Genomic DNA, 22,640 nt, shown 5'->3' with positions numbered 1-22,640 from the left:
GGTTAGCCAGTTGTATATTTAGATATCAATTAGCTGATCTACTGGTGTGCCTGATGTATCGCTATGCTCCATTAATTATAAATGATATCTACAACAGAATACAAGACCATGTTTCTGCAGAAAGCAAAATCTGCATCATGACCGGTTTTTATTTATAAATTCCAATTTGATACAAGACGTGAACTCCAGCATTTGCTCACTGCAGATGGCCATGAATGTTTATGGTTTATGTTTAAAAGATTATATTATTATTTGCGGAATGACTTTAGGAAAGACTCTGATCAGTCACAAAGATGCTCTGCAGCAGGTCAATGAGCCAAGATATCTGAGGAGACACCTACAAAGCTAAGATAACAGCATAAGCAGATTTCCAGTTAACTGCCTACAACTTAATGTCCTGTTTGCTAAATAAAGGAGACTCCGTCCGCATTTCAAGAAACCAAAAGTTGTCTTTTCCATGTGAAGTTTGCCAGTTTCAATTTGAAAAAGAATTAACTGGCTTTACCTCATTGGTTGCTCTGTTGTAATATATCAGAAAGCTGACCCCATCATTTTAATTACAGTCACGCTCATAAAGTATTGAAATTGGAGTTAAAACACGAGATGACCTTGGAGGAGAGAGTTTCCTTTGAAGCTCAACGCTTCTATTTTCAACACCCTCTTGCAGTTAAAGAGAGTCATCTTTAAAAGCGCATGACGCAATTTGACTAATATCAGTCAAACTGAGCCTGAGAGGCTCAGCATCTCTAACTGTTCTGAAGGGTGAGTGGTTGAAAATTATTACTCCTAAGTGTAATTCAGAGTCTCAGAGAGGAGGAAAACTCTCCATGCAGCTCTTATTTTCTCTCACTTCAGTATCTTCTTTACATATCATCAGTTCAGGGTCACATAGACTTCGGGAATGTATCTGATGTGTGCTGGCTGTTGACTTTGACCTTTGACATTCTTACAATGAAGGAGGTGGTTAATGGTTGCATGTTTTGGCACAGCTGTAAGATTTTGGCAATGGTAAGGTTTTTGAAAACTTATTTTGTGGCAGTAAGGCTGCTACAGGTTTTTTGGACAAATTCTATAGTCTTTTGCTGTAATACTGAAGGTTTTGCTAGATTTAATCAGTGCATTTATAATATAATTTCTAATGATTATATTGTTAAAGACAGGTTTGTGTTTAAGTCTAGTGTTTTTGTCGCACCATGGAAATTTGTAGCATGACCAAAGGAGTGCTTCGCTAAAATTGTAAGATCTTGCCTCAAACAAAAGACCAGTTACTAAAACTCATCCTCATCATCTAATACCTATTAAACAGAAAGCTTTTCAGATTCTTAAAAATCCTGAAATGTTGCATTCTTACTAACCTGTTACACAAAATGAATATCAAACATGTAATTTAGCATTGAGTAAGTGTAAATGCTCTGACCTTTAGTTTTAATCTGTTCAATTTCCTTGCTCCAAGGCAGCCATTAGTTTGAGTACTTTTCTTTGTTTAATCTTTCAAAAACCATTTAAACTTGGGGAAAGTCTAAAGGAAGATCAGTAACTTGTCACTGTTAAATTTGAGCCAACTTGGATAATTGTATACAGCACAGCACATCTCATGCAGTTTGATTTGCTACACTGATGTAGTAAGTCATCAGTGGAAACCTATTGTTAAATGACACTTATAAGGGGAATTACTGTCTGCCACAAAGTAATTTCAACCAGTCGGATTTAAGGCATAGATAGAAGGAGAAACCAGCGACAGCTTCGAAAACTAGCAAGTAGTCAGTGTACCAAGCTATAGAGTTAGCATGTTGTTAAGTGATTAGGGATATCTGGTATCCCCATGTTCATGTTTTTCCTACATCATCATAATAATGTTAGTCAACATTGCCATTGGCAAATGCTGTCTTGTGAGCATTCAGTTAGCATTAGCCAAGAAGTTAGCTAAAAGCTGCTTTTACTGCTTTATTGCTTTTATTAAAAAAAGCAACGCGAGTAAGCTAAATTTGGCTAACAGCAAACCAAGTTTCACTTAAAATGCTTACTATTTGCTCCAGATGAACTATATTTTATATGAGCAATATCATTTTTTCCCTTTTTCCCCACATTGCAAAGCTACAATATCACAATAATGTAATGGTAACTTGCAATGTTAATCATGGACCAACAAGATAAACAGGGTGATATCATTTACAGCTATTATTAAACACTTTTTGTTATCATTGTAGGAATATTTGCTGGCAGCTTCTCATTCTCTGCAAGCATATAGCTTTTATCTCGGAAAGATTTAATTTGTCAAAAGTGTGATGGTGATTTTGCAAATCGGGTGAAAGCCCAGCTGCCTTACAATGTCATATAGATGCTTATATAAAAATAGCACTACTGCCTCTGGATATTCAGCAACTGAATAGTAACTGAATTTGACACTCACATTCACATCCCTCTTGCAATATTCGAGGTTCTGTTAGTGTTAGACACATGATTTAATTGTTTCTCCCATGAGTTTGTGAAAGGGAGCGCATCTTTCAATCCATCACCTAGAGAATTTGATCCTGTTTTGCTTTTAGAGGTTTGCTGTTCAGCAACATTCTAACATCTCTGATGTCAAAGTGATTTTTGAACACAGCAAGAGGGCAAGATTTCAAAAACCATCCCTTCTTCAAACTGCATGACCACACAATGATGACACCTCTGACAGAAAAATGACAGTGAGTTTATACATCCGTCATTTCCTTTGCCTTATTATCCAAACTCAAGATTAGGTCTTTGCTGCTTTAATGATCTGATGTGCCTTCAGGCTTCAGTACGCCTTAGACTATCTCTGCCTGAGCAGGAAGAAAACACCCGAGACGAGGCATGTATGGTCACGTTTCCAGAATCATGACAACAGTTTCAGTTTTTCTTACTGTTTATGTCTTCAAGTTAAAATTTAGCTTGAATAGTTGACTCGAAGGACAAAGCAGTACCTACATGGTTTGCCTTTGAGCCACCTGCCTTCTTATTTACACTCACTTTCATTCTCATTCACTCCATCTTCATAAAAGCTTGCATTTAATGGAGTATTTATTTCAATTTTCTCTCATCAGAGGGCAGAATTACTAAGAAAACCAGCCCAGTTTCAAAGTCTTTCTGGAAGTAAGAGTAATTCTGCCCTCCAGGAAAACACCATAAGTTCTCCATTACTAGCTCCTTGCGGTCTAATTGTCCGCGGCATTGCCTTATTTCAACATCATAAGTCTTTGATTATTGTTGCTAATTATGCTATTAGCACAATGGAGGGGAATAATTCGTCATAATCACTCACATTTATCATAATTATCCAAGTTTACAGTCACCTACGTTTAATGTCATGTAGAGTAGCCATTGGCAGCGGCTGCTGCCCAAGGACTAATTTACTGTGTGTGTGTGTGTGTGTGTGTGTGTGTGTGTGTGTTCGGTAGTCGAGTGTGTTTGTATTTGCATTTGAAATGTCACTTGTACTCCAGGACAGGAGGCAAAGGTCAAATCTGGAGGGATATTTACACATGTACACTGTTCTCTTGTATTACACACTCTAGTTGTCATTCACCTCTTTCTTCAAGCCTCATTTTCTCAAATATTTTTGTTTTCCTCAAAGGCCTTTAAAAAGAGCTTGATGCCAACTGTATGTAAGAAATTCTAATGTGCTGTGCATCATATAGAGCACTATAGCTAGGTAGCAAACAAAAGTTTCTGGGTTTTTCTTAGCAGCTTGCTTTGGTAATGTTGTCCAAGCATTTTGAGGTGTGGTGATTGATATGGATTCAGACTCCAGTCACTGAAAGAAAAAAGAAATTCTCCCAAATCCACCTCAGTTTCTTTGTATGAGCACAAATGAAAATGAACTTTTCAAAATATAATCCACCTTTCACTCCTGATTTTTGTGAGCTGAGTATGTGATCATTTTGATTTGTGGTCAAATTCATACGTGCTTCTAGCAAAGCAAACCCGCACACTTTCTTTCGTCAGTTGTGTGTTTGGCTGTTTTCTCTACCTCAGTGTTGGTTTTATCTTTTTATTACCAGCTTTATTTCGTAATATCTCACTCACTGACCACTAGGAGGGACTTCAGTCCTCCTCTATTGCAACGTATTAGCTATTACAATTTTTTTATGGCAAGTGTAAAAAAAGTTTGTATAAGGACCAGGACACTGCAGCCTGTGTCCAATGTGTGTATCTTTGATTTTTAGCTTTCACTTTATGCGGCAGTGGCTTCCCAAGAAAGTTCTTGGTTCATGTTTTTCCGGTCCATGCTTGTTAGATTTCTTGGTGATTCTTTCTGGATTGGCAGAAACCTGAAGTTGGATAACTGCTTGGTTAGGCTTAGAAAACATCATGGTTAAAATAATAATAATGGATTGCATTTATGTAGCGCTTTTTGAGACCCTCAAAGCACTTTACAATTCCACTATTCATTCACTCTCACACACTAGTGGAGACAGCTATGGTTGTAGCCACAGCTGCCCTGGGGCAGACTGACAGAAGCAAGGCTGCCATATCACGCCATCGGCCCCTCTGGCCATCACCAGTAGGTGAAGTGTCTTGCCGAAGGACACAATGACCGAGACTGTCCGAGCCAGGGCTCGAACCGACGACCTTCTGATTACAAGACGAACTGCCAACCCTTGAGCCACAATCGAAGTGTAAAATATACTTGTCCACCGTGTTAATCTTGCATATTGATAAACTGATTCTCAAGATTGCACAGTGCTAAGGGCAATCACACTACCACAGGTTGTGCGGTGGCAGGTTACACCCGTTACAAGCTAGGCCGGTGAGCTGATTGTTTCTAGATAATGATCAAGGTTAATACATGATTGTTTTTCTTCAGTAAACTAATTAGTGAGGGATAGCTCACTCTCACAAGCAGAGTTGCCAACAGTCTTAACACAAAAAGGAATTTTTTCAGTCTCAAAGTCTTGCATAAAGCTGTTCTGTTTTTCAGACCTGGTAAATGATTTCTATACAGCAGGTCCTCTAAAATCCACACTCAGTGGCAAAATTAGTCACAATGGATTTTCTGAAAGTGCCCAGATTAATTAAATCAGTGTCTTTTTTTAAAGCAAAGCAATAAAACCACTTGAGGCAAACAAAGAACTTTCAGAAGCAGAGGATTATTACTAGAGCAAAATTATCCGTTTGGTTAAGTTTTATTAAACCGCCACCCGCTCGCCACCGCTCTAAATGGAATCTTTAGAGTACACAATGGACAATCACACACCATTATTATTAGAGTTTTCTAATTAGGCTTCTTAACGAGGACAGGGCTGTTTACAATGGAAGCCGGAGCTGTTCAGATAACGGCAGCAGAGGACAGGACGGCACCGGACGGCAAATAAAGCGTTCCTCACTGCTATCTTTCTGTCACAGCAATGATAACATGGGAACTCTTCAAGGTCCAACACTCAACTTTTAATTGTGTGTGAGAGTGAGTGAGCTCAAACTAAGTTTAGAGAGTGATATGTCACACATGGTGAAGAGGTCTGCCCCTGACGGTGCAAAGAGAAGACGATGTGTTAAAGTTTCAGTATTACAGCACAGGAATAAGAAAAGACTAACTAAAGGAAGGAAAGTACAAGCAGGGGAAGAAATTAAGAAATAATGTTTAGCAGGTCCCTGAAATATAATAGAAAACAAGGATAGAGAGTGCAAAAACTAAACAGGAACAAAAATTGATCCAGTTTAAAACAGGAAGGATGAATGGGGTAAACTGGAGGAACTTAAGTGAATAAATAATAGACCAGAAAAGAAAGGCCCTATATAGCACTTTATCATATGGAAGGAAGAAAGGAAGGAAAAAATGGATAAGCATTTGACTATGGAAGGATGTGGAAATGCATTTTACAGCAAGTTTACCAATGGTATGAATGAAAGAAGAAAAGAAGGAAGGAAAGAATGTCAAAGATGGGCATGAAGGTTAACATGGATAGATTTAGTGAAAACTAAAAAGGGACAAAAAACAAAAATGGATCCAGTTTAATAAAAGGAAAGCAACAGAAAGAGTAAATTGGAGGCTTAATCAAGAAGGTATCTAACAAGTGTAAACACAATGGGACAGAGGGAAGGAAGCAAGGAAAAGCTGATATTTCAAGTGACGAAGATAGATTAAAAAGGGGGGCATGAAGCTTGAACCGAACATCCCGGCTCTAAGGTCACAAGTCTGTACCCACATAAGATCACATTAGCATGATGGCAAGATGAGCTATTCTTATTTCCCGGAGACTTACTCTGACTCTAACCGTACCCTAAACCTGAAGCCAATGAGAGGCCTTCCATTATCTGTTCAGGGTAGTTTGCCCCAACAACGTATAAGCAGCACACACTGTGTTTGATTTATACACACTGGAACAGCAAATATGGATTCATCCGAGGCTGAAAAAAACTAAATAAGACATTTCCTCCTGTTTGTTAAATGTCTCTTACAGATGAACTTGAAGTTTCACAGCCAACACTCCGTGACCGGCAACCGATCTGTCCACGTTCTTGTCTCTATCAGAGCTAGGCGATGACCCTCTTCAAAGCCTCAGTAGAAGTAGTAATCATGTAAAACAGCGGGTGCACGTCTGTTCCATCTGATCAGAGACAATAAGTCATAGTTTGTGTTCATCAGGAGCCAGAGCAACTCTTCACAGACATGTTTGTAAAACCAGTTAGCAGCTCACTGAACACGGCCGCCACATCTATTCCTCCTCACGCCTTCCTCTGATTACGGATGCTAATCTGTTCAGTTCATCCATCTGTCCCTCTCTCTGCTGCCGCCTGGATTCAATTACACCAAGCATGCGCCTCGCTCTGTTGTCCCCGTCCTCTCTGTTTCTTCTTCCTTCTCATCGTGTTCTGCTTCTTGTGTTGTTGTTTTTTGTTTTTTTTGTACTTCCCTTTCTTGTTTGGTTGTCTTTTATCTGGGGACGCTGCGCTCGTCTGGCCAAACATGAACAGAGAGACGAGGAGAGAGATAGAAATTAAAAGAAAAGAAATAACAACAGAAGGACTCAGAGACACAGAGGAAGAAAAGTGAAGACTGAGTTATGAATTAATTTAACATGGAAATGGGCTCTTTAGAAAAAACTGTCCTGAACAGTGATGGAAGTTGCAGTGATGCAACTTTGAAAGACCACTGGTTAAATGTATTAAAATGTGTTTATAATTGTGTTGTTGAGCGACAAATATTTGCAACATGCAATAAGAAGTTACAAGTCCGTTTGAAGTTAGTTGTTAATCAAATGCTGATAATTTTATAGTCATATTGTTAGCTGCTAGTCAAACCCTAAAAAAGCACGTTATTCCAGTGTGGCCGATAAACCTAAAACCAAAAGATTTACATTATGAGGAGCAAAACCAGTGATGCACTGGCAACCCGCCTAGGGTGTATGCCACCTCTCGCCATATGCGTGCTGGCTCCAATTCTTCTAAATGGCAAACAAACCTATATATTAATGATCAGCTATAATGCTTTTAATATTTCAGTGTGTTCAGCATGTATTCCATATTTTCATTTTTAGTCATAATTAGGGTAACCAAAGAAATCTGGAATCATTAGCTATAGAAAATTTCCCAAAGCATCCTGCATTGTAGGGCTGCCACAAACGATTATTTTGATAGTCGACTAGTCACCGATTATTTTTGCGATTAGTCGACTAATCAGATCATCATCCATTGGACGTAAAACTACAGCTTATTGCACCAGCAGCATCTGCTCTTATAACTATCATTAGCTTACAGCTTTAAGTGTTTAAGGTCTGTGCTAACTAAAAATAAAGACAAGATGATAGTTTATTAAATTTTAATGAAATTTGCAGATTGTTTCGGTGAAGTTTAATAAATTCCTTGCTATCTAAAATATAACAGGACACTGGAGTATATTCTGGAGCATCTCACACTTCTGATAATCAGTTGTCTGCTTGATGTTTATTCAGCTGTGTAAAAACTATAACTTTAATCTCAGACAAACTGATTTACTCAGGAACAAATAAAATACTAAAAAAAAAGCCAAACAATAACATTTTAAGTTATCTAAGTGACTCATATATATATTTAACCTGAGTAGCGAAAGACGGCGGTGGGTTTGAAAACGATTTGCGGGGAGTCCGGTGTTCTCACGGCGCTAGTGAGCCTAGCCCCCGGCTCGCTAACGAGCTAGTGGGTAACAGATGTCTCCGAAAACGTCGGAGCGCTTTTGAAAATATGTGGTGTCCTGATAAACTGAGCAGATATTTGAGGTTTACACAGCTACATTCTCGCCTGAAAATATGTTAAACGTTTATTTTGTGACCCAGAAAGAATAATAAGAGTAAAGTTAAAACTAACTAGCTGCCGCCATTGTTGGAAACTGCGCTGGGCCGCGCTATGAATTCTGGGACACAGCTGCTTCTTCTTCTTCTTCTTCGGGGTTTAACGGTAGCTGACATCCTTGTACATGCAATGCTGCCATCTTCTGTTTCAGTCCGTTATTACACTCTTAAATCCTGCCACTTATTCCTGCGTCTTTTGTGATCTTACAAAGCTTCAAACGACGCGTCGACTATTAAATCAGTCGTCGACGATTTTGATAGTCGACGTAATCGTGACTAGTCGACAAATCGTGGCAGCCCTACTGCATTGGCAAGCTAGCATTTTTTTTTTCGGGGTAAGATAGATTGTTTAACTTGTCTATGATCTGCTCTATGATTTTGCAAGGAACTGCAAAGAAGGTTCTTTGGTGTCCAGGTTGACAGATGAGTTCAGGCAGGAGTCTCTGTTAATTATGATGTTTGCAGATGACACTGTGATCTGTAGTGAGAGTAGGGAGCAGTTGGAAGAGAGCCTGGAGAGGTGGAGGTATGCTTTGGAGAGAAGAGGAATGAAAGCCAGTAGAAGTACAACAGAATACATGTGCGAGTGAGAGGGAGGCAGGTGGAACAGTAAAGCCTGGGTGATTTGTGACAGAGGGAAGCTAGAGTGAAAGAGAATGTTTACAAGCTGGTAGTGCGACTGGTTGTATATATGCAGGTGACAGAAATGATGAAATGCTAAGGTTTTCACTGGGAGTGACCAGGATGCGCAGGATTAGAAATAAGCAGATCAGAGGGACAGCTCAGGTTGTTGTTTTGGAGACAAAGTTAGAGCGGCAAGGTTGAGATGGTTTGGACATGTGCAGAAGAGTTGCAGTGGATGTATGGGACAAAGGATGCTTTGTTCATATGGGGGTATTTGTCCAGGCCAAGACTTAAAAAGTCCAAAACTAGGATTCCAGTATAACCATCTCTGAGCTATAATCATCTGTCTGGAAATATGCTATATAAATAAATTTGAACCTTGAACCACTCTCTGAATGTAGATTGCTTACAAGCGGTTTAACTTCTATTTTGGCTTTAATTCAGTAAAAAAGAAAACTAACAGACCATTTCTTATTGGGCTGCTTGTGTGTCTAACACTTCATATTCACAAGGTTTAAGCTTCTTCCTCCTCAGGTTTTAGTTTTTACAAAAAGAAAAGAAGAGATCCAGCACCCTGCTATGTTTGGCTAAAAAACAATGCAGGATAGGAGTGTTATAAGGTGCTGGACACTGTATTTTATTTGTGACACCACTGTTGTCACTGAAAATGTCAGAGGAAGAGCCCGTTGGGAAATCTCATATTTGCTTTGTCTGTTTGTATTTGTTTTTGGCTTGTTTTGTTTTTTCTTTAGCATGACTGGGACCAAAAGCTATGGATTTATCTGCTTCACATCTGCATGTGTGGCACACATGCAAGTACAGTTCTAACCCACCTCTGCTTTAATTCGTCACTCGTGATCTTTTGACATTTCTCTGTACTTCTTCTACTTATTGCATTGTGCATTTCATCTAATTCCCCCATTACTTAGCACTTAGTTCAGGGGTGTACGACAGACGTGTCCTTGATCCAACACAGCTGATTTAAATGACTAAATGACCTCCTCAACATGTCTTGAGGTTCTCCAGAGGCCTGGTAATGAACTCATCATTTGATTCAGGTGTGTTGATGCAGGGTATCTAAAACCTGTAGGACACCGGCCCTTGAGGCCTGGAGTTGCCCACCCCGACTTAGTTTCGCCTACACCAAGTAGCGCATCGGGCAGTTAACGATCTCCATTGACGTCGGTCAGTGGCGACTGCTTTGGCTTCGTCCCAGGTGATGTCGACGATTTTCAGATCATCCGGGCTCAGATCATCAGATCGTCCTGGCAAGCCTGGATGAGAAAGGACGAGGGTTGGGCGTGGGGTTAGCAACTCCACCCTGCAAAACCGACTGCTACAGAATCAGCAATGTATGGAATTCACTCATATTATACATTTTTAGATTTGAAGTTTAGTTATTCATTTGCACTATTGTCCCTAATCAGGCTAAGCGGCAACACAAAGGCTCAATAAATAAGCCCAGGTTTACCATTCTAACAAGGTTCACATAACAGGTGGTGTTGGCAGCATGTAACCAGTTACAGTGGATAGTGGAGTAGCAGAAGAGTCTGAGGCTATGGTTCTCCCCTGTGTGATTGTTGGGGTTTCCTTCTATTACTGTAGGATCTTTCCTTACAATATAAAGTGCTTCTTGGTGACTGTAATTGAATTGAAAAAAGGTGCAGTGTCTACCCCATGTAAGAGATGAGTTGCTACCCAAGTGGAGGAGTTAAAGTATCTCGGGGTTTTGTCCAAGAGTGAGGGGACAGACAGATTGATGCCAGTGCTGGAGTGGTCTGTTGTGGTGAAGAGACTAGGAAAGCAGAGGTGTCGATTTACAGATCGATCGATGTTCCTACCCACACCTATGTCCATGAGCTGTGGGAACTGCCTGAAAGAATTAGACTGGAGATATAAACAGTAGAAATGACTTTCCTCTGAAGGCTGTCTGGGCTCGGCCTTAGAGATAGAGTGCAGAGCTTGGTAATTCTGGAGGGGCTGAGTAGAGATGCTAGGAGTCAGCTGAGATGATATGGGCATCTGCCTCCTGGACCCCTCTTAGGTGAGATGAGTCAGGCATGACTTGTAGCAAGAGGAGCTCCCTGAGGCATCCGCAAAACATGCTGGAGAGATTGCGTCTCATCATCTAACTCCCGTTTCATCATATAAATAGTACGATCATAAATGACGCAGGTGTCACAGGTTTAAGACACTGGAAGATGTCGCTGCATTTACAATTGTTTGTTCTGTAAAGTAAATACGCAGTAATGCATAATAGGGTTGCACAGTTAATTGAATTCTCATTTCAGTGATTGACATGATTTTGGCTTCCCACAATTAAATGAAAATGATTGAACAATATTAAAAATGCATGCTCTGCCAATACAACACAAACGAAAAATACACTTGATTTACTTGTGGCCAAATAGCCCAATCTATAAAACTTTACTCTAAAAGGCATTTAGCTTGTCCACATGGGCAGCAGCAGCAAATTTCCACTTGAAGGTGTCAGTTTTAGATTAGGGGTTTCTTTCTCGATCAGCACCCTCTCAAGTCCAAGGCAATGTGAAGCTTGCTTCAAAAAAATAAATCAGTTCAAAGAAATCATTAAAAGCCCCAAATTACCATGACATTCATGCCCCTGATTATTGTACATTTCTGACCACAACTGTAACAATTAATGATTTTGCAATATTAGGGCTCATAGAGCAATGAAGTGGCTTTAAAGCTTCTGAAAGAAAAAAGTGAAGTGAAGTTGTTCCTAAAAATCTATATTGCTTATTGATGTTTGTCAAGGAAAGACAAAAACTTTAAATGGTCTTTAAAACATTGACCCTGCCACTACCTGCATAGGGGGCCCATAAGATTTTCTGAGTATGTATATGTCTTTAAAAGAGACCTGATTTGTCAGGTAGGCAGTGTTTTGGTGGGGGTTGACCTCTTAGGTGTGCAGCATTAATTATTATGCCGATGTAACCCAGTAACCAGTAATCCCCTTTCCAAAATTCCAAAAACCTGAAGTTGACTGAATTGTGGAGTTAAAGCCCCAAATCCTGCTTCACAGTAGCCGGTTCAGGACTAACGCAAGAACTAAACTGTCACTCTCTTTCTCTCTGCAGTCTCCTGACTTTGGCTTGTTTTGCCCTTGTTTTCTGTCTTTCTCCTCCCTTTTGGGCTTTCCAGCAGGAGTCACGTCTCTCTCTGTCTCTGGAAGTAATTATGCAGGTTGCAGATACAGACAATTGCCTATTATCTCTGCGTTGTGTATGCGTGTGTCATTGTGACCTCCGACCTCAGTCAGAACAAAGACGAGCTGTCAGTCTCATCATCCGTATCAGGGAAAACAAATTGTCTGTTCATTTACCCTCCACCTCAGACTCCACGTCTTCCCTCCTTTCCTCAACCCTATTGTCTCTATACTTTGTGGACAATGGTATGCGGACACTTGAATGTGTCATTATGTAAAACATGAGACGCAGACACGCTGATCATTAATGCACTGCTCTCTCCAGCACATGAGGGTTCCTGTCACTGGTACCTAACCAAAATATACAGATCTGCCTTCAAACTTTTGACCTTTTTTGTTGCTTTGTAATCGTTCATCTTCTTTTTTGTCTTTGTTTCACAACCATTCTGTCTTCCCTTTCCCCCCGTCTTTTCATAGGTAGATCAGCTCCCAAAAGAGAAAGTGGAAAAGCTAAATACAGCTTAGAAAAGCCTTAGTCCTATCACAGGGAGATCACTGAGAAAGAAGAGGAGGGAGGAGGAGGGAGGAAGATGAAACGAGGGGTTGAGGGATATCTCAGAGGAGGAAATACAGGAGTCAAAAGAGACCAGGAGAGACAAAGCTAGGACTGAGGTGTCTCAAGGCTATTAGAGCACTGTTTGATTTGAGCTCACTGTCCTGATAAGACTGTCAAAATAAAAGTATCTTTTTTTTATCACTGTAGTGAAAAAGGAGAGGAAATGTGGGGAGGATGCACTGGGGGAGGAAAGGAAATGGAGAAAGTGAGGTGAGGAAGAGGAGGAGGAGAAGTGGAGGTGTGTTACAGATTATATATGAAAAAAACTTTGGTTCCCAGGCTTTAAACAATGTGGGAAAGGCTTTGAGGGAATCTACTGTTACACACACGAACACACAAACTTTGTAAAGCTTTGTAAAAAACTGTACAGGAATCTGACTGAATCCTTCTTCATTGCGTCCTCTTCCTCAATTTCGTCTCTGCCTTGTTCTTCAGATCATTTTCCTTCCTCAGTACAGACAGTACAGCTCCTATCTTCCACTCTCACTCATTTTCCTCCTCTTTCTTCTCCTTTCCACTGTTGTCTCGTCCTCTTTTTCCTCTCCGTCTTTACTCCCAACTTCGTAGTCTTCATCATCTCCTTCCCTCTTCCTCCATCCATTTCTTTTTGTCCTCTGCCTTTACCTCCTCTATCTCCTCTTTTTTCTCCTTGCTTCTTTATCTCTCCCACCTCCTCCTCGTCTTCACTCCCCATACTTGTCTTCTTTCAAACCTCTCCCCTCTGATTTCTTAAGCCCTCTTTTCCTATCTTCTTTTTCCAACCAGTATCTCCGCTCTTCTCTTCCTCCACATTTTTAAAAAATCACTTCCTATTTCTGCCCCTGCTTCTTTCCTTCTGTCTTTCCTTCTTTCCTTCCTCATCCCTCTTCTTCGCCCTTTCGCTGCCTGTTCTCCATTCCCCTGTAGCACCTCCTCCACTTTCATATACCAAACTGTTATCGCTTGGACTTTTCTTCCTGACACAATTTGTCAAATCCTGCCTGATAGAAAACACATTCTATTCATAAGGCAAGTCTCGCCTCCTGCCTTTCCCTCCTCCACCTCTTCCTCCCCTCCTCTCCCTCCTGACACTAGCAATTCAATTACAGCCATGGAGGCGATAGTGAGCCGGAGAGGCAGGAATATGACAGGACAGTTACAGAGTGTTTACACAATTAAACTTTTCTTTGACAATAGTCTCTCCCTGTGATGAATACCTAGCTCGCTTGTGCTTTCCGTGTGTGTGTGTGTGTGTGTGTGTGTGTGTGACCCCATATTTAGATTATTCCTGCTCTTATATATGTATATACTGTGTTTGGAAGAAAGTGCACTGCGGCACATCCTTCATGGTTGCCTGTCTGATCTCCCATGGGTCTGCTCTGCCTTGTGGTTCAGTGTTTCCCAGAGAATTAGATTGCATTTATGGCTTCAGTGTGGGCAGTGGCACACACATCCATTTCTATGTGTATGAATCGAAGCAAGCCCACAGTATCTTAGGTAAGTAAATAATGTACTTTTTATAACAATGATGAAGAGATGTACCTCTTCCGGCTGCTCCGTTTAGGATTCGCCACAGGGAATCATCTACCTACATCTCACCCGATCCCTGCCATCCTTGTCTGTCCCACCGACCGTCTGCATGTCCTCCTTCATGACATCCATGAATCTCCTCTGTGGTCTTTCTGTGGTCTGCAGATCGCTTCAGCCTTTCCTCTCTAACTGTCAATTCTGGTCACTCCTAACCTGTCACCTCTCCTGCCTTTTTATAATTGCCAACACAACCCTACATTATAGCAGGTCTCTTTACTCACAAATCACCCCTAACACTTGTCTCCAACCACTTCCGCTTTGCCTACACTCTCTTCTTCCTTACTTCGCTCTGTCTGTTGCTTTGGATAGCTGACCTGAGCTATTTTGCTTCTCTCCAGAGCATACCTCCACCTCCAGGCTCTCTTCCACCTGCTCCTTACTCTCAATACAGATCACAGTGTCCCTGTGAGCATCATGGTCCACTGACACTCTTGCCTGACCTCACTTGTCAACTCCTCCATCACCACTGCAAACAAGAGCGGGCTCAGAGACTATCCCACCCCCACCTTGAACCCGTCTGTCACCTCACCACTGTCTTGCTGTTTTGATGCAAGTCTTGCATCATCCTCACAAATCTCACCCATTACTTCAAGATATGGCTCATTAGTCACGCAGAATCAGTTACAGTACCAGTAGAAGCTTTTTACAACTTAACATGTTGCGCCTCTTCTGTTAAAGTACACAGGACACTAAAAGTTCTGTCCAGTATTTTCTATGCTGATTTTCAATACTGTATGTATGTATTTCTCATAGAACTTCCCTATGATCATTCCCTAACTCTTCCTAGTATCTCAAATTGAAAGTATCAATCACCTCTGGCCTGATCCACTTTTTCTTTCTGCCATTTTGTTTTCTCAACACTGGAAACATCAGAGCCTTTGAGATGTCTTTTAAGCACACTTCTGCTTCCCTGTCAGTCTGATTAATTTGTTGTGAGCTTCTCTTTTCAGCCACTTAAAGTTGCTAAATGACTCATTAATGTGCTACATGTGTCTGCCTTATCTGCTGTATTACACGCCTCTTGTTAAATTAGTGTGTTTTCCTCACTCTTCCTTTAGTTTGTCGTAGCGGCGCTTTGCTGTGGCTGCAGCGGCAGCTGGTGGAGGTTGCAGTGACCTTGCTGTAGCTTGCTTTGTCTCGCCCCACGCGCCTCTGTCACGTTAGCTAGTTATCAGTCGGACACAACGGGCTCCCTGAACCAGGCAACGTTATTAGAGTGTCTGACAATGATACCCTGTCCCACTGAGACTTCCTGGCAATTGCGCGCGCACACACACACACACACACACACACACACACACACACACACACACACTGGTGGAAAGAAACCCTCAGTACTCTGGGTATTGTCCACAGATCACAGGCGTAGGTGAGTTGTTCTTTTTAATTAATCATTTGTCCTTCAAACGAGGGAAAGTTTCAGTGCCGTAGATAATTAGGTCCCAGAGTCGGGCGGCGGCAGAGCCGGTAGCCACCTGCTGCCTTTGTAGCGCTAATCTTTGTCTTGTAGGAGCGTCGTCCCCGAAGACGCCATGGCTACGCACGCCGAATGAGCAGAATGAGAAAACACCTCTGAATCCCCACATGATCCTGCTCCTCCTCCTCTTCTCTCTTCTTTTTATTCTGTTTGTCTTTTTTCCCCTCTCTGCGTTCTTTCAGACTCCCTCCACTCTTCCTCCTCTTCTTTCCTGTAATCTTTTACTTGTTCTTATTCCCTCCACTCCTCCTCTTCCTTTCACTTCTTTTACAACAGAACTTACCCCTCCTCCTCTTCCTCCTCCTCCAGATCATCTCTTCCTCTTTTCATCCTGTTATTCTTTTCTCCCAGTTCTCTACTCTCACAGCTTCCTCCTTTTCCATCTCGTCTTCTTCTCCTGTTGTTGCTCCCTACACTATCCATCCGCTTTATACCTTCCATTGCTGTACAACTTATTCTCTCTTGACTTCCTCTTTCCTCCTTTCCATCCTTTCATCTGATATTTCGTCTACTTTTACACCATTTTCCTTAATTTCCTTCTCCCCTTATTCCTCCTCCATTTCCTTTCCATCTGTTTATATTTTCTTGCTCACACTTCCCCTACTTTTTCCTTGCTTTATGCCTAAATTTGTGCTGCTTTTCTTTTCCTCCACGCTGTTTCTTTTCTGTCATCCTCATTTTTTTCATACCCTTGCTCCCATTTCCTATGCTCTTTTTTCTCATTCTTTTTTTCCTATTATTTCTCTATTTTGACTCTTAAACTCTCCTTCTGTTTTTCCTTTTTTATAATTTCTGTTGCTTCTGCTCAGAGCCCCTTTGTTCCCTGCTCTTTCTTGATGCATCTCTACGATTCTTCATCTCTTCACCACCCTCCTCCTCTCCTTTGACTCTTTTTTCTCTCTTAGACCCACTGCTCCTCCTTCTGTCTTCTTGTTCTTTTTATATTTTTCTTCCTACTCCAGTCGTCTTCCTGTTCTTCGTCACATGGATTCCTTTTCTCTTCTCTCTCCTCGCCTTTCTTCCTTCTCTTGCTGTTTCAGTTCTTCCTTCACTTCATTCATGCAGAAATTGTTTAATTGCAAACAAGCACACAACGTGTGTGTGTGTGTGTGTGTGTGTGTGTGTGTGTGTGTGTGTGTGTGTGTGTGTGTGTGTGTGTGTGTGTCAAAATGAAAAGAGGTGTGTATGACAGTGAATGTGATATCTCAAGTGAGTGAGTGTGTGTATGCATGCAGAAACTAATCCCATTAATTCAAAGAGAATAACAAAGACAGAAGGGGGGTGGGGGGGAGTGGGGGGGGTCCAGCTCCCCTGTCATTTGTCTGTCCTCTCTCTCTTCCATTCCCTCTCTCCCTCCATCATCATTATTCTCCGTCAGATCGGCTGCTGTTTTCCTTTAGGAGCGACTGGTGGTGGGATGGAAGAGAAGAAGAGGGAGGGGGTGGAGATGAAGATTTGTAGCTCCTCCTGGGAAGCTTCATGTCCTTTCCTTTCCCTCCTTCTTCTTCTTCTCCTTTTCCTCCTTCCTCTTTTGTTTCCCCTTTTTCCTCAGATATCCCTGCCTATTTTTCACTTTGTCCTTTTTCCATTCCTGTTACATTTCACTTTGTTCTTACTTCATTCTTTCTCCCACCTCTTTTCTAAACCTTCCCTTTACCCAAGTCTCATCGCCTTCACTTCATTTCATTTCTTTTTGCCTCCCTCTGCCTCTTTTCTCTTTCTTTTCTCTTCCTTCCTCCCCTTCCATCTCCTGCTCTCTCCACATCTTTTGCTTTTGCTCCACTTGTTTAGAATTGTTTGTTTTTCTTTTTCTTTTTCATCTCTGGATCAAGTGAGCAGTGTGCACACCTATGTTTGTGAATGTGATAACTCAAGAATGAAGTGATGTAGGAGAGTTAAGTTAATACCATTGTTGTATCTACTCAGATGAGTTTGAATGTCAGTGATTTTGACCTGAAGGTCAAGGTCACGTTTTTTGAAAATCTTCTGATGGGTAGCATGAGTGGTTGTCAGTATTTTTATCCCATGCTTCATCTACTTTCCTTTTTCTATCAAGGTTTTTCTGAAATGACTTCTTTTCTTTCTGTCTACCTGTTTCACATTCAAATTTGTATTTCTCTTATTTTTCCCTTACTTCCTCCTTTATTTTCTCCAGTCTTTCCACCCCCATGCTTTCCCCTCTCTCCTTTTTTCCCTCACTCCCTTTTTCTCTCATTCACCCCCTCCCCCCTCCCTCCTGTCTTCCTCTCTTCAAGGACGTTTATATTATAAAGGATGAATTTGCATATTAATTCATTTCTTTCAATTTTTTCAGATTAGACGTTGTCAACACATATCAGTGCTGATCAAACTGCCACATCCACCAGAGACCTGACTGTGTTCATGCATAAGCGTGCGTGGTTGTGCGTGTGTGTGTGTGTGTGTGTTAGGGGAGTTGCCTCCTGAAACAAAGAAAAATAAAGACCTGCAACAGAGGGAAAAGCAAGTAGCCTTTTAGTGCTCACCAACCTGAACAACTGTGTTGAGACATCATAAAAGGATTTACATGCTGGAAGGAAATGTTCCAGTTCTGCGTCGTGCTAAAGTTGCAGGAAGCGGCGTTGGTGGATGTAAGCTGCACGATAACATGTTGATCGCTGTCTGTGGTTAAATTGTGCTTTCGCATTACCTTAAATGTTCACAAGCAAATAGAAAACAAATAACCCAGCATGTCTGGAATTACAAATATGGACTTGGATTAGCTTTTTTTAATTTGATGAAAGCTGTAGGAAATTAGCCAGCACAAGAGTTATCTTATATTACACGTCTAAAGGATGTGTGCTATAGTTTAGAGTTTTGGTTCACTTCCTGTTGTATTTTTTCTTTTCTTTTTCTTGTTTTACGTTTCTCATCGATCAGTCTGTGTTTTGTTTTTTTGCCCTTTGGCAGCCCCTTCTTTCACTTGTTTACTTTCTCTGACTGACCGCTTGTGTTTGAATCAAATTTGGATTTTGTGACTTTAGCTTGTCTTCCCATTTGAGTCTCTTCTTCCAAGTGAACGATCGCAATTTGATTGTAATGATTAATCGTACCCTGTGCTGCTCTTTGAGAATTTCTGATGGAGGATGGGGCAAAAAAATTGCACATGACTTTCCCACTCTTTTTTAAAATTGTTACTGTGTTTAGGAGCAACATAATCCCTGACTGAGTTACACAGAGATGCACAGTGTTGTGTTTTTCAGTGAATGAAATAATGCATTCACAAACTGTGTATGAGTCAGCAGGAGGTGGTTGGGGCTACATGGAAATTCTACACAGGTTTTGACTCCAAAGTCTGTGGATTAGTTCAAAGAAAAATAATTTGGTGAGTCTGATTGAACTTACATGATCACAACCTTTCTGTAACCTTAACCAGCTTCAACTCTTGAAAATCTGAATACACTGTTACACATTCACAAGTACAGCACTCCAGACACATCTGGGAATAATGCTACAACAATAACACTCCCATATTGCCATGCTTAATTCCAAGTGAATTTTGACATTTGTACACTTAAGCAACCTGGATTGTGTTTGTACTGAACACTGTTGGTCATCGTGTTTAAGTGTAAGGGAACATTTCCTGGCTGTCTCTCCTCACATCGCTTCCTCTGATGGACGGAGAAGTTATGAATATGCAGCTGATTTCTGAAAGCTGACAGCTGCTGACAAATGAAGCATCTCACCTTACGTAAGCATTGCTACCTCCTGATTTGATGTAAGCTCACTGGCTGAACTTTGAAGGCTGCTGAAAAAATTGACTTCTTGTGTGAGGATTTCATGTTGTGAAGGGTCAGGCTGCCACAGGCTGTTAACCTATCAGTTAGGAGTCGTCTGAGCAATTTTAACTTTGCTAAAGGAAGCATCAAATTTCAGTCTTTCAACAATTACATGAGGCTTATTTTAATAGTTCTAATATCAGAAGATTGTCGTTTTCAAGCTGTTAACCTTAACCCTTTACTTTGGATCTAATCGCTGCGTCGTCCTCTTTGATGTGTTTTGACATTTCCCCGTTTGAGTGTCATGAGCTGCTTTGATTTGATTGACGGGTTGACTGCAGCTGTGATTGGTTGACTGGCTGAACTGACAGTATGAATGTGTTTATTTGTTATACACCCATTTAAAAATGCTTCACTTGTGTTTGAGCCAATTACAGTTTTCTGCGCTGTACACTTTTGGTGAACCATCATAAAGTAAACTAATCTTTTTTTTATTATTGTTGCTATGCACTGTTTTCAGTTTCATTCCACCTGGACTTTAGGTTATTTAGTTTCAGTCTGATTAATAACTTGCATAATTAAGTGTTCTATATTGGGATTTCTTACTTGAAATTATTCAAAATGTACATACATTAAATTGCATGTGTGTATATATAAATATATTTTTTATGAAAAGTCTGGTTTTCTGTATTTTTTTTTTTTTTACTGAACTAAAATGTTTTTGCACGTGTAGGTTTAGTTTTTAGTTTTTGTTGACTTTAATTACCTTGGTGGTTGTTAAACATGCCCATACAGTAAAGACTTACAAGGAAGCAAGAAGACTTAAAACTAGCAGTTGATGGCATAACCTTACTGGAAGCATTTATTCAAGTTGTAAATCATATCCTTGTATGATGACTTTTTAAAAAAATACCAAAACAAAAAGGCTTCTTTAAAACTATTTCAACTTACCTGTTACTTTAAGTGTTTTGTTTGACATTTGGAATATAGAACTAAATTAATCTTATAGAGCGTTGTGTGATTTTTTTTTCATTCAGTTTATTTTGCATAATACACTCAGAAAAAGAAACATTTATCAGACTCAGTTTTCGTATTGTCTGTTTTTGTCACAGTCGAATCCAGCAGTCCCAGTCTTCTGGCTCCTGATAACTCCCTGGAACGGTCCTTCTTCATCCGGATGAAATCTACACTCACAAAGAGAGGCGTGCACATCAAGTCCTCAGGATATAAGGTCAGAACAATGTATCGCAAAAATAAGTTGAATTCTAAAACTGGAACTGTGGAGAAGGGGGAAAAGAAAAGTCACTATGAAGTTTTTCATAAAAACCTCTTGTGTTGAAGCTGAAAGTCAATCTTTCTTCAATCACATATTAATTATTTGATTTAAACTGTGTGTACCCAGGCAAAATTACAAAAACCATCTAACAAATTATGGAGTTGCTGCTAAATTTTTGAAAGACTGGATTTTCTAACATGGGTATGATCATCTCCCTTCATCTGCTTGAGGACAAATCAACTCATTACTGTTTTTAATCTGTGATTCACGTGGAAATTTATAATGTAATGAAAAAATAGGTACTTTGCATGCTTATGTGTCTCCTTTTCTATATACAGTAGTTTGAAAAGTCTTTGCCTTCATCATGCCTCCTATTTTTTGTTTGTCACACTTAAATGTTTCAGATCATTAAACAAATTTAAATATTAGACAAAGATAACACAAGTAAACACAAAATGCAGTTTCTAAAGTGTTTATTATTAGGGGAACAAAACCCAAACCTACATGGCCATGTGCAAAAAAAAAGGAATTGCTCCCTAAACCAATAAGTCTTTTACATCGCTGTGGAGGGTTGTCAAGGTCATGCCACAGCATCTCAATCGGATTCAGTTTAGGACTTTGACTAGGCCACTCCAAAGTCTTCAGTTTGAACCCAAGTGCACTTCAGTTTGAGGTCACGAACAGATCGCCGGACATTCTCCTTCAGGATGTTTTGGTAGATAGCAGAATTCAAGGTTCCACTTACCACAGCAAGTCTTCCAGGTCCTGAGGCAGGAAAACAGCCCCAGACCATCACAATAGCACCACCATATTTTACTGTTGACATGATGTTCCTTTTCAAAAATGTTCTGTTAGTTTTATGACAGATGTAACGGGACACACACCGTCCAAAAAGTTCAACTCTTGCCTCGTCTGTCCACAGACTCTTTTCCCAAAGGTCTTGGGGATCATTAAGATGTTTTTATGCAAACGTGAGATGAGCCTTTATGTTCCTTTTGCTTAGCAGTAAGCAGTCTTGGAACTTCACCATGGATGCCATTTTGCCCAGTTTCTTTCTTATGGTGGGGTCATGAACCTTAAATGAGGCAAGTGAGGCCTGCAGTTCTTGGGATGTTGTTCTGGGGTCTTCTGTGACCTCTTGGATGAGTCGTCATTGAACTTGGGTTAATTTTGTTCACCACTGTTCCATGTTTTTACCATTTGACTCCAGCACTGTGGTTTGCTGGAGTCCCACAGCTTTAGAAATGGCCTTATAACCTTTTCCAGGTTGAGAATCTCAGCTACTTATTTTATTATAATTTGGTCCTGAATTTCCTTCTATCGCAATATGCTGTCTGTCTTTTGGTCTACTTTTTCTGGGGGCCATTTAGGTTTTTTACAGGGCCATTTAGGTTTGGATTTCTTTTCTTTTCCCCCTTAATAATAAACACCTTCATTAAGAAACTGCATTTTTTGTTTACTTGTGGTATCTTTGTCTAATATTTACATTTATTTGGTGATTTGAAACATTGAACTTTGATAAACATATAAAAAAAATAGAAACTCAGGAAGGGGGGAAACACTTTTCATGCCATTGTGTATGTTTGTCTGTCAGCTGCTGCCTTTACCAGTCATCTTCCTGCATCTGTATCTCACCCTAGCATCCTCTCTAAGACAGCAATGCTCTGCATGTCCTCCGTTTACTCCATCCATAAATCTTCTTCATGACTTCTGCTCTTTGCATCATCACTCTTAAACCTGCCTCCCTCTCATTCACACGTGTATTCTGTCTTGCTTCTACTGACTTTCATTCCTCTTCTCTCCAGAGTATACCTTTACCTCTCCAGGCTTTCTTCCCCTTACTGTCTACTCTGACTCAGTCATCATCTGCATAGACAATAGTCC

General features: G+C 40.5%; 1 protein-coding gene across 1 annotated transcript in view; it reads left to right on the top strand.

Annotated features, from left to right (window-relative positions):
- Positions 1-22,640, top strand: part of npas3 (neuronal PAS domain protein 3) — a 396,686-nt gene that overhangs the window by 338,743 nt on the left and 35,303 nt on the right. The window contains exon 7 of the mRNA XM_085256285.1: positions 20,593-20,711. Within this exon, the coding sequence (XP_085112411.1) occupies positions 20,593-20,711 (119 nt within the window). The remainder of the gene's footprint in view (positions 1-20,592; positions 20,712-22,640) is intronic.

This window comes from Mchenga conophoros, linkage group LG19 (assembly GCF_057382185.1).
Source record: "Mchenga conophoros isolate Kocher_MC1m ecotype Shallow Benthic linkage group LG19, M_conophoros_male_GT1.1, whole genome shotgun sequence".
Lineage (NCBI taxonomy): Eukaryota > Metazoa > Chordata > Actinopteri > Cichliformes > Cichlidae > Mchenga > Mchenga conophoros.
The sequence above is the reverse complement of the archived record's forward strand: the minus strand, read 5'-3'. Positions and strand labels throughout refer to the sequence as shown.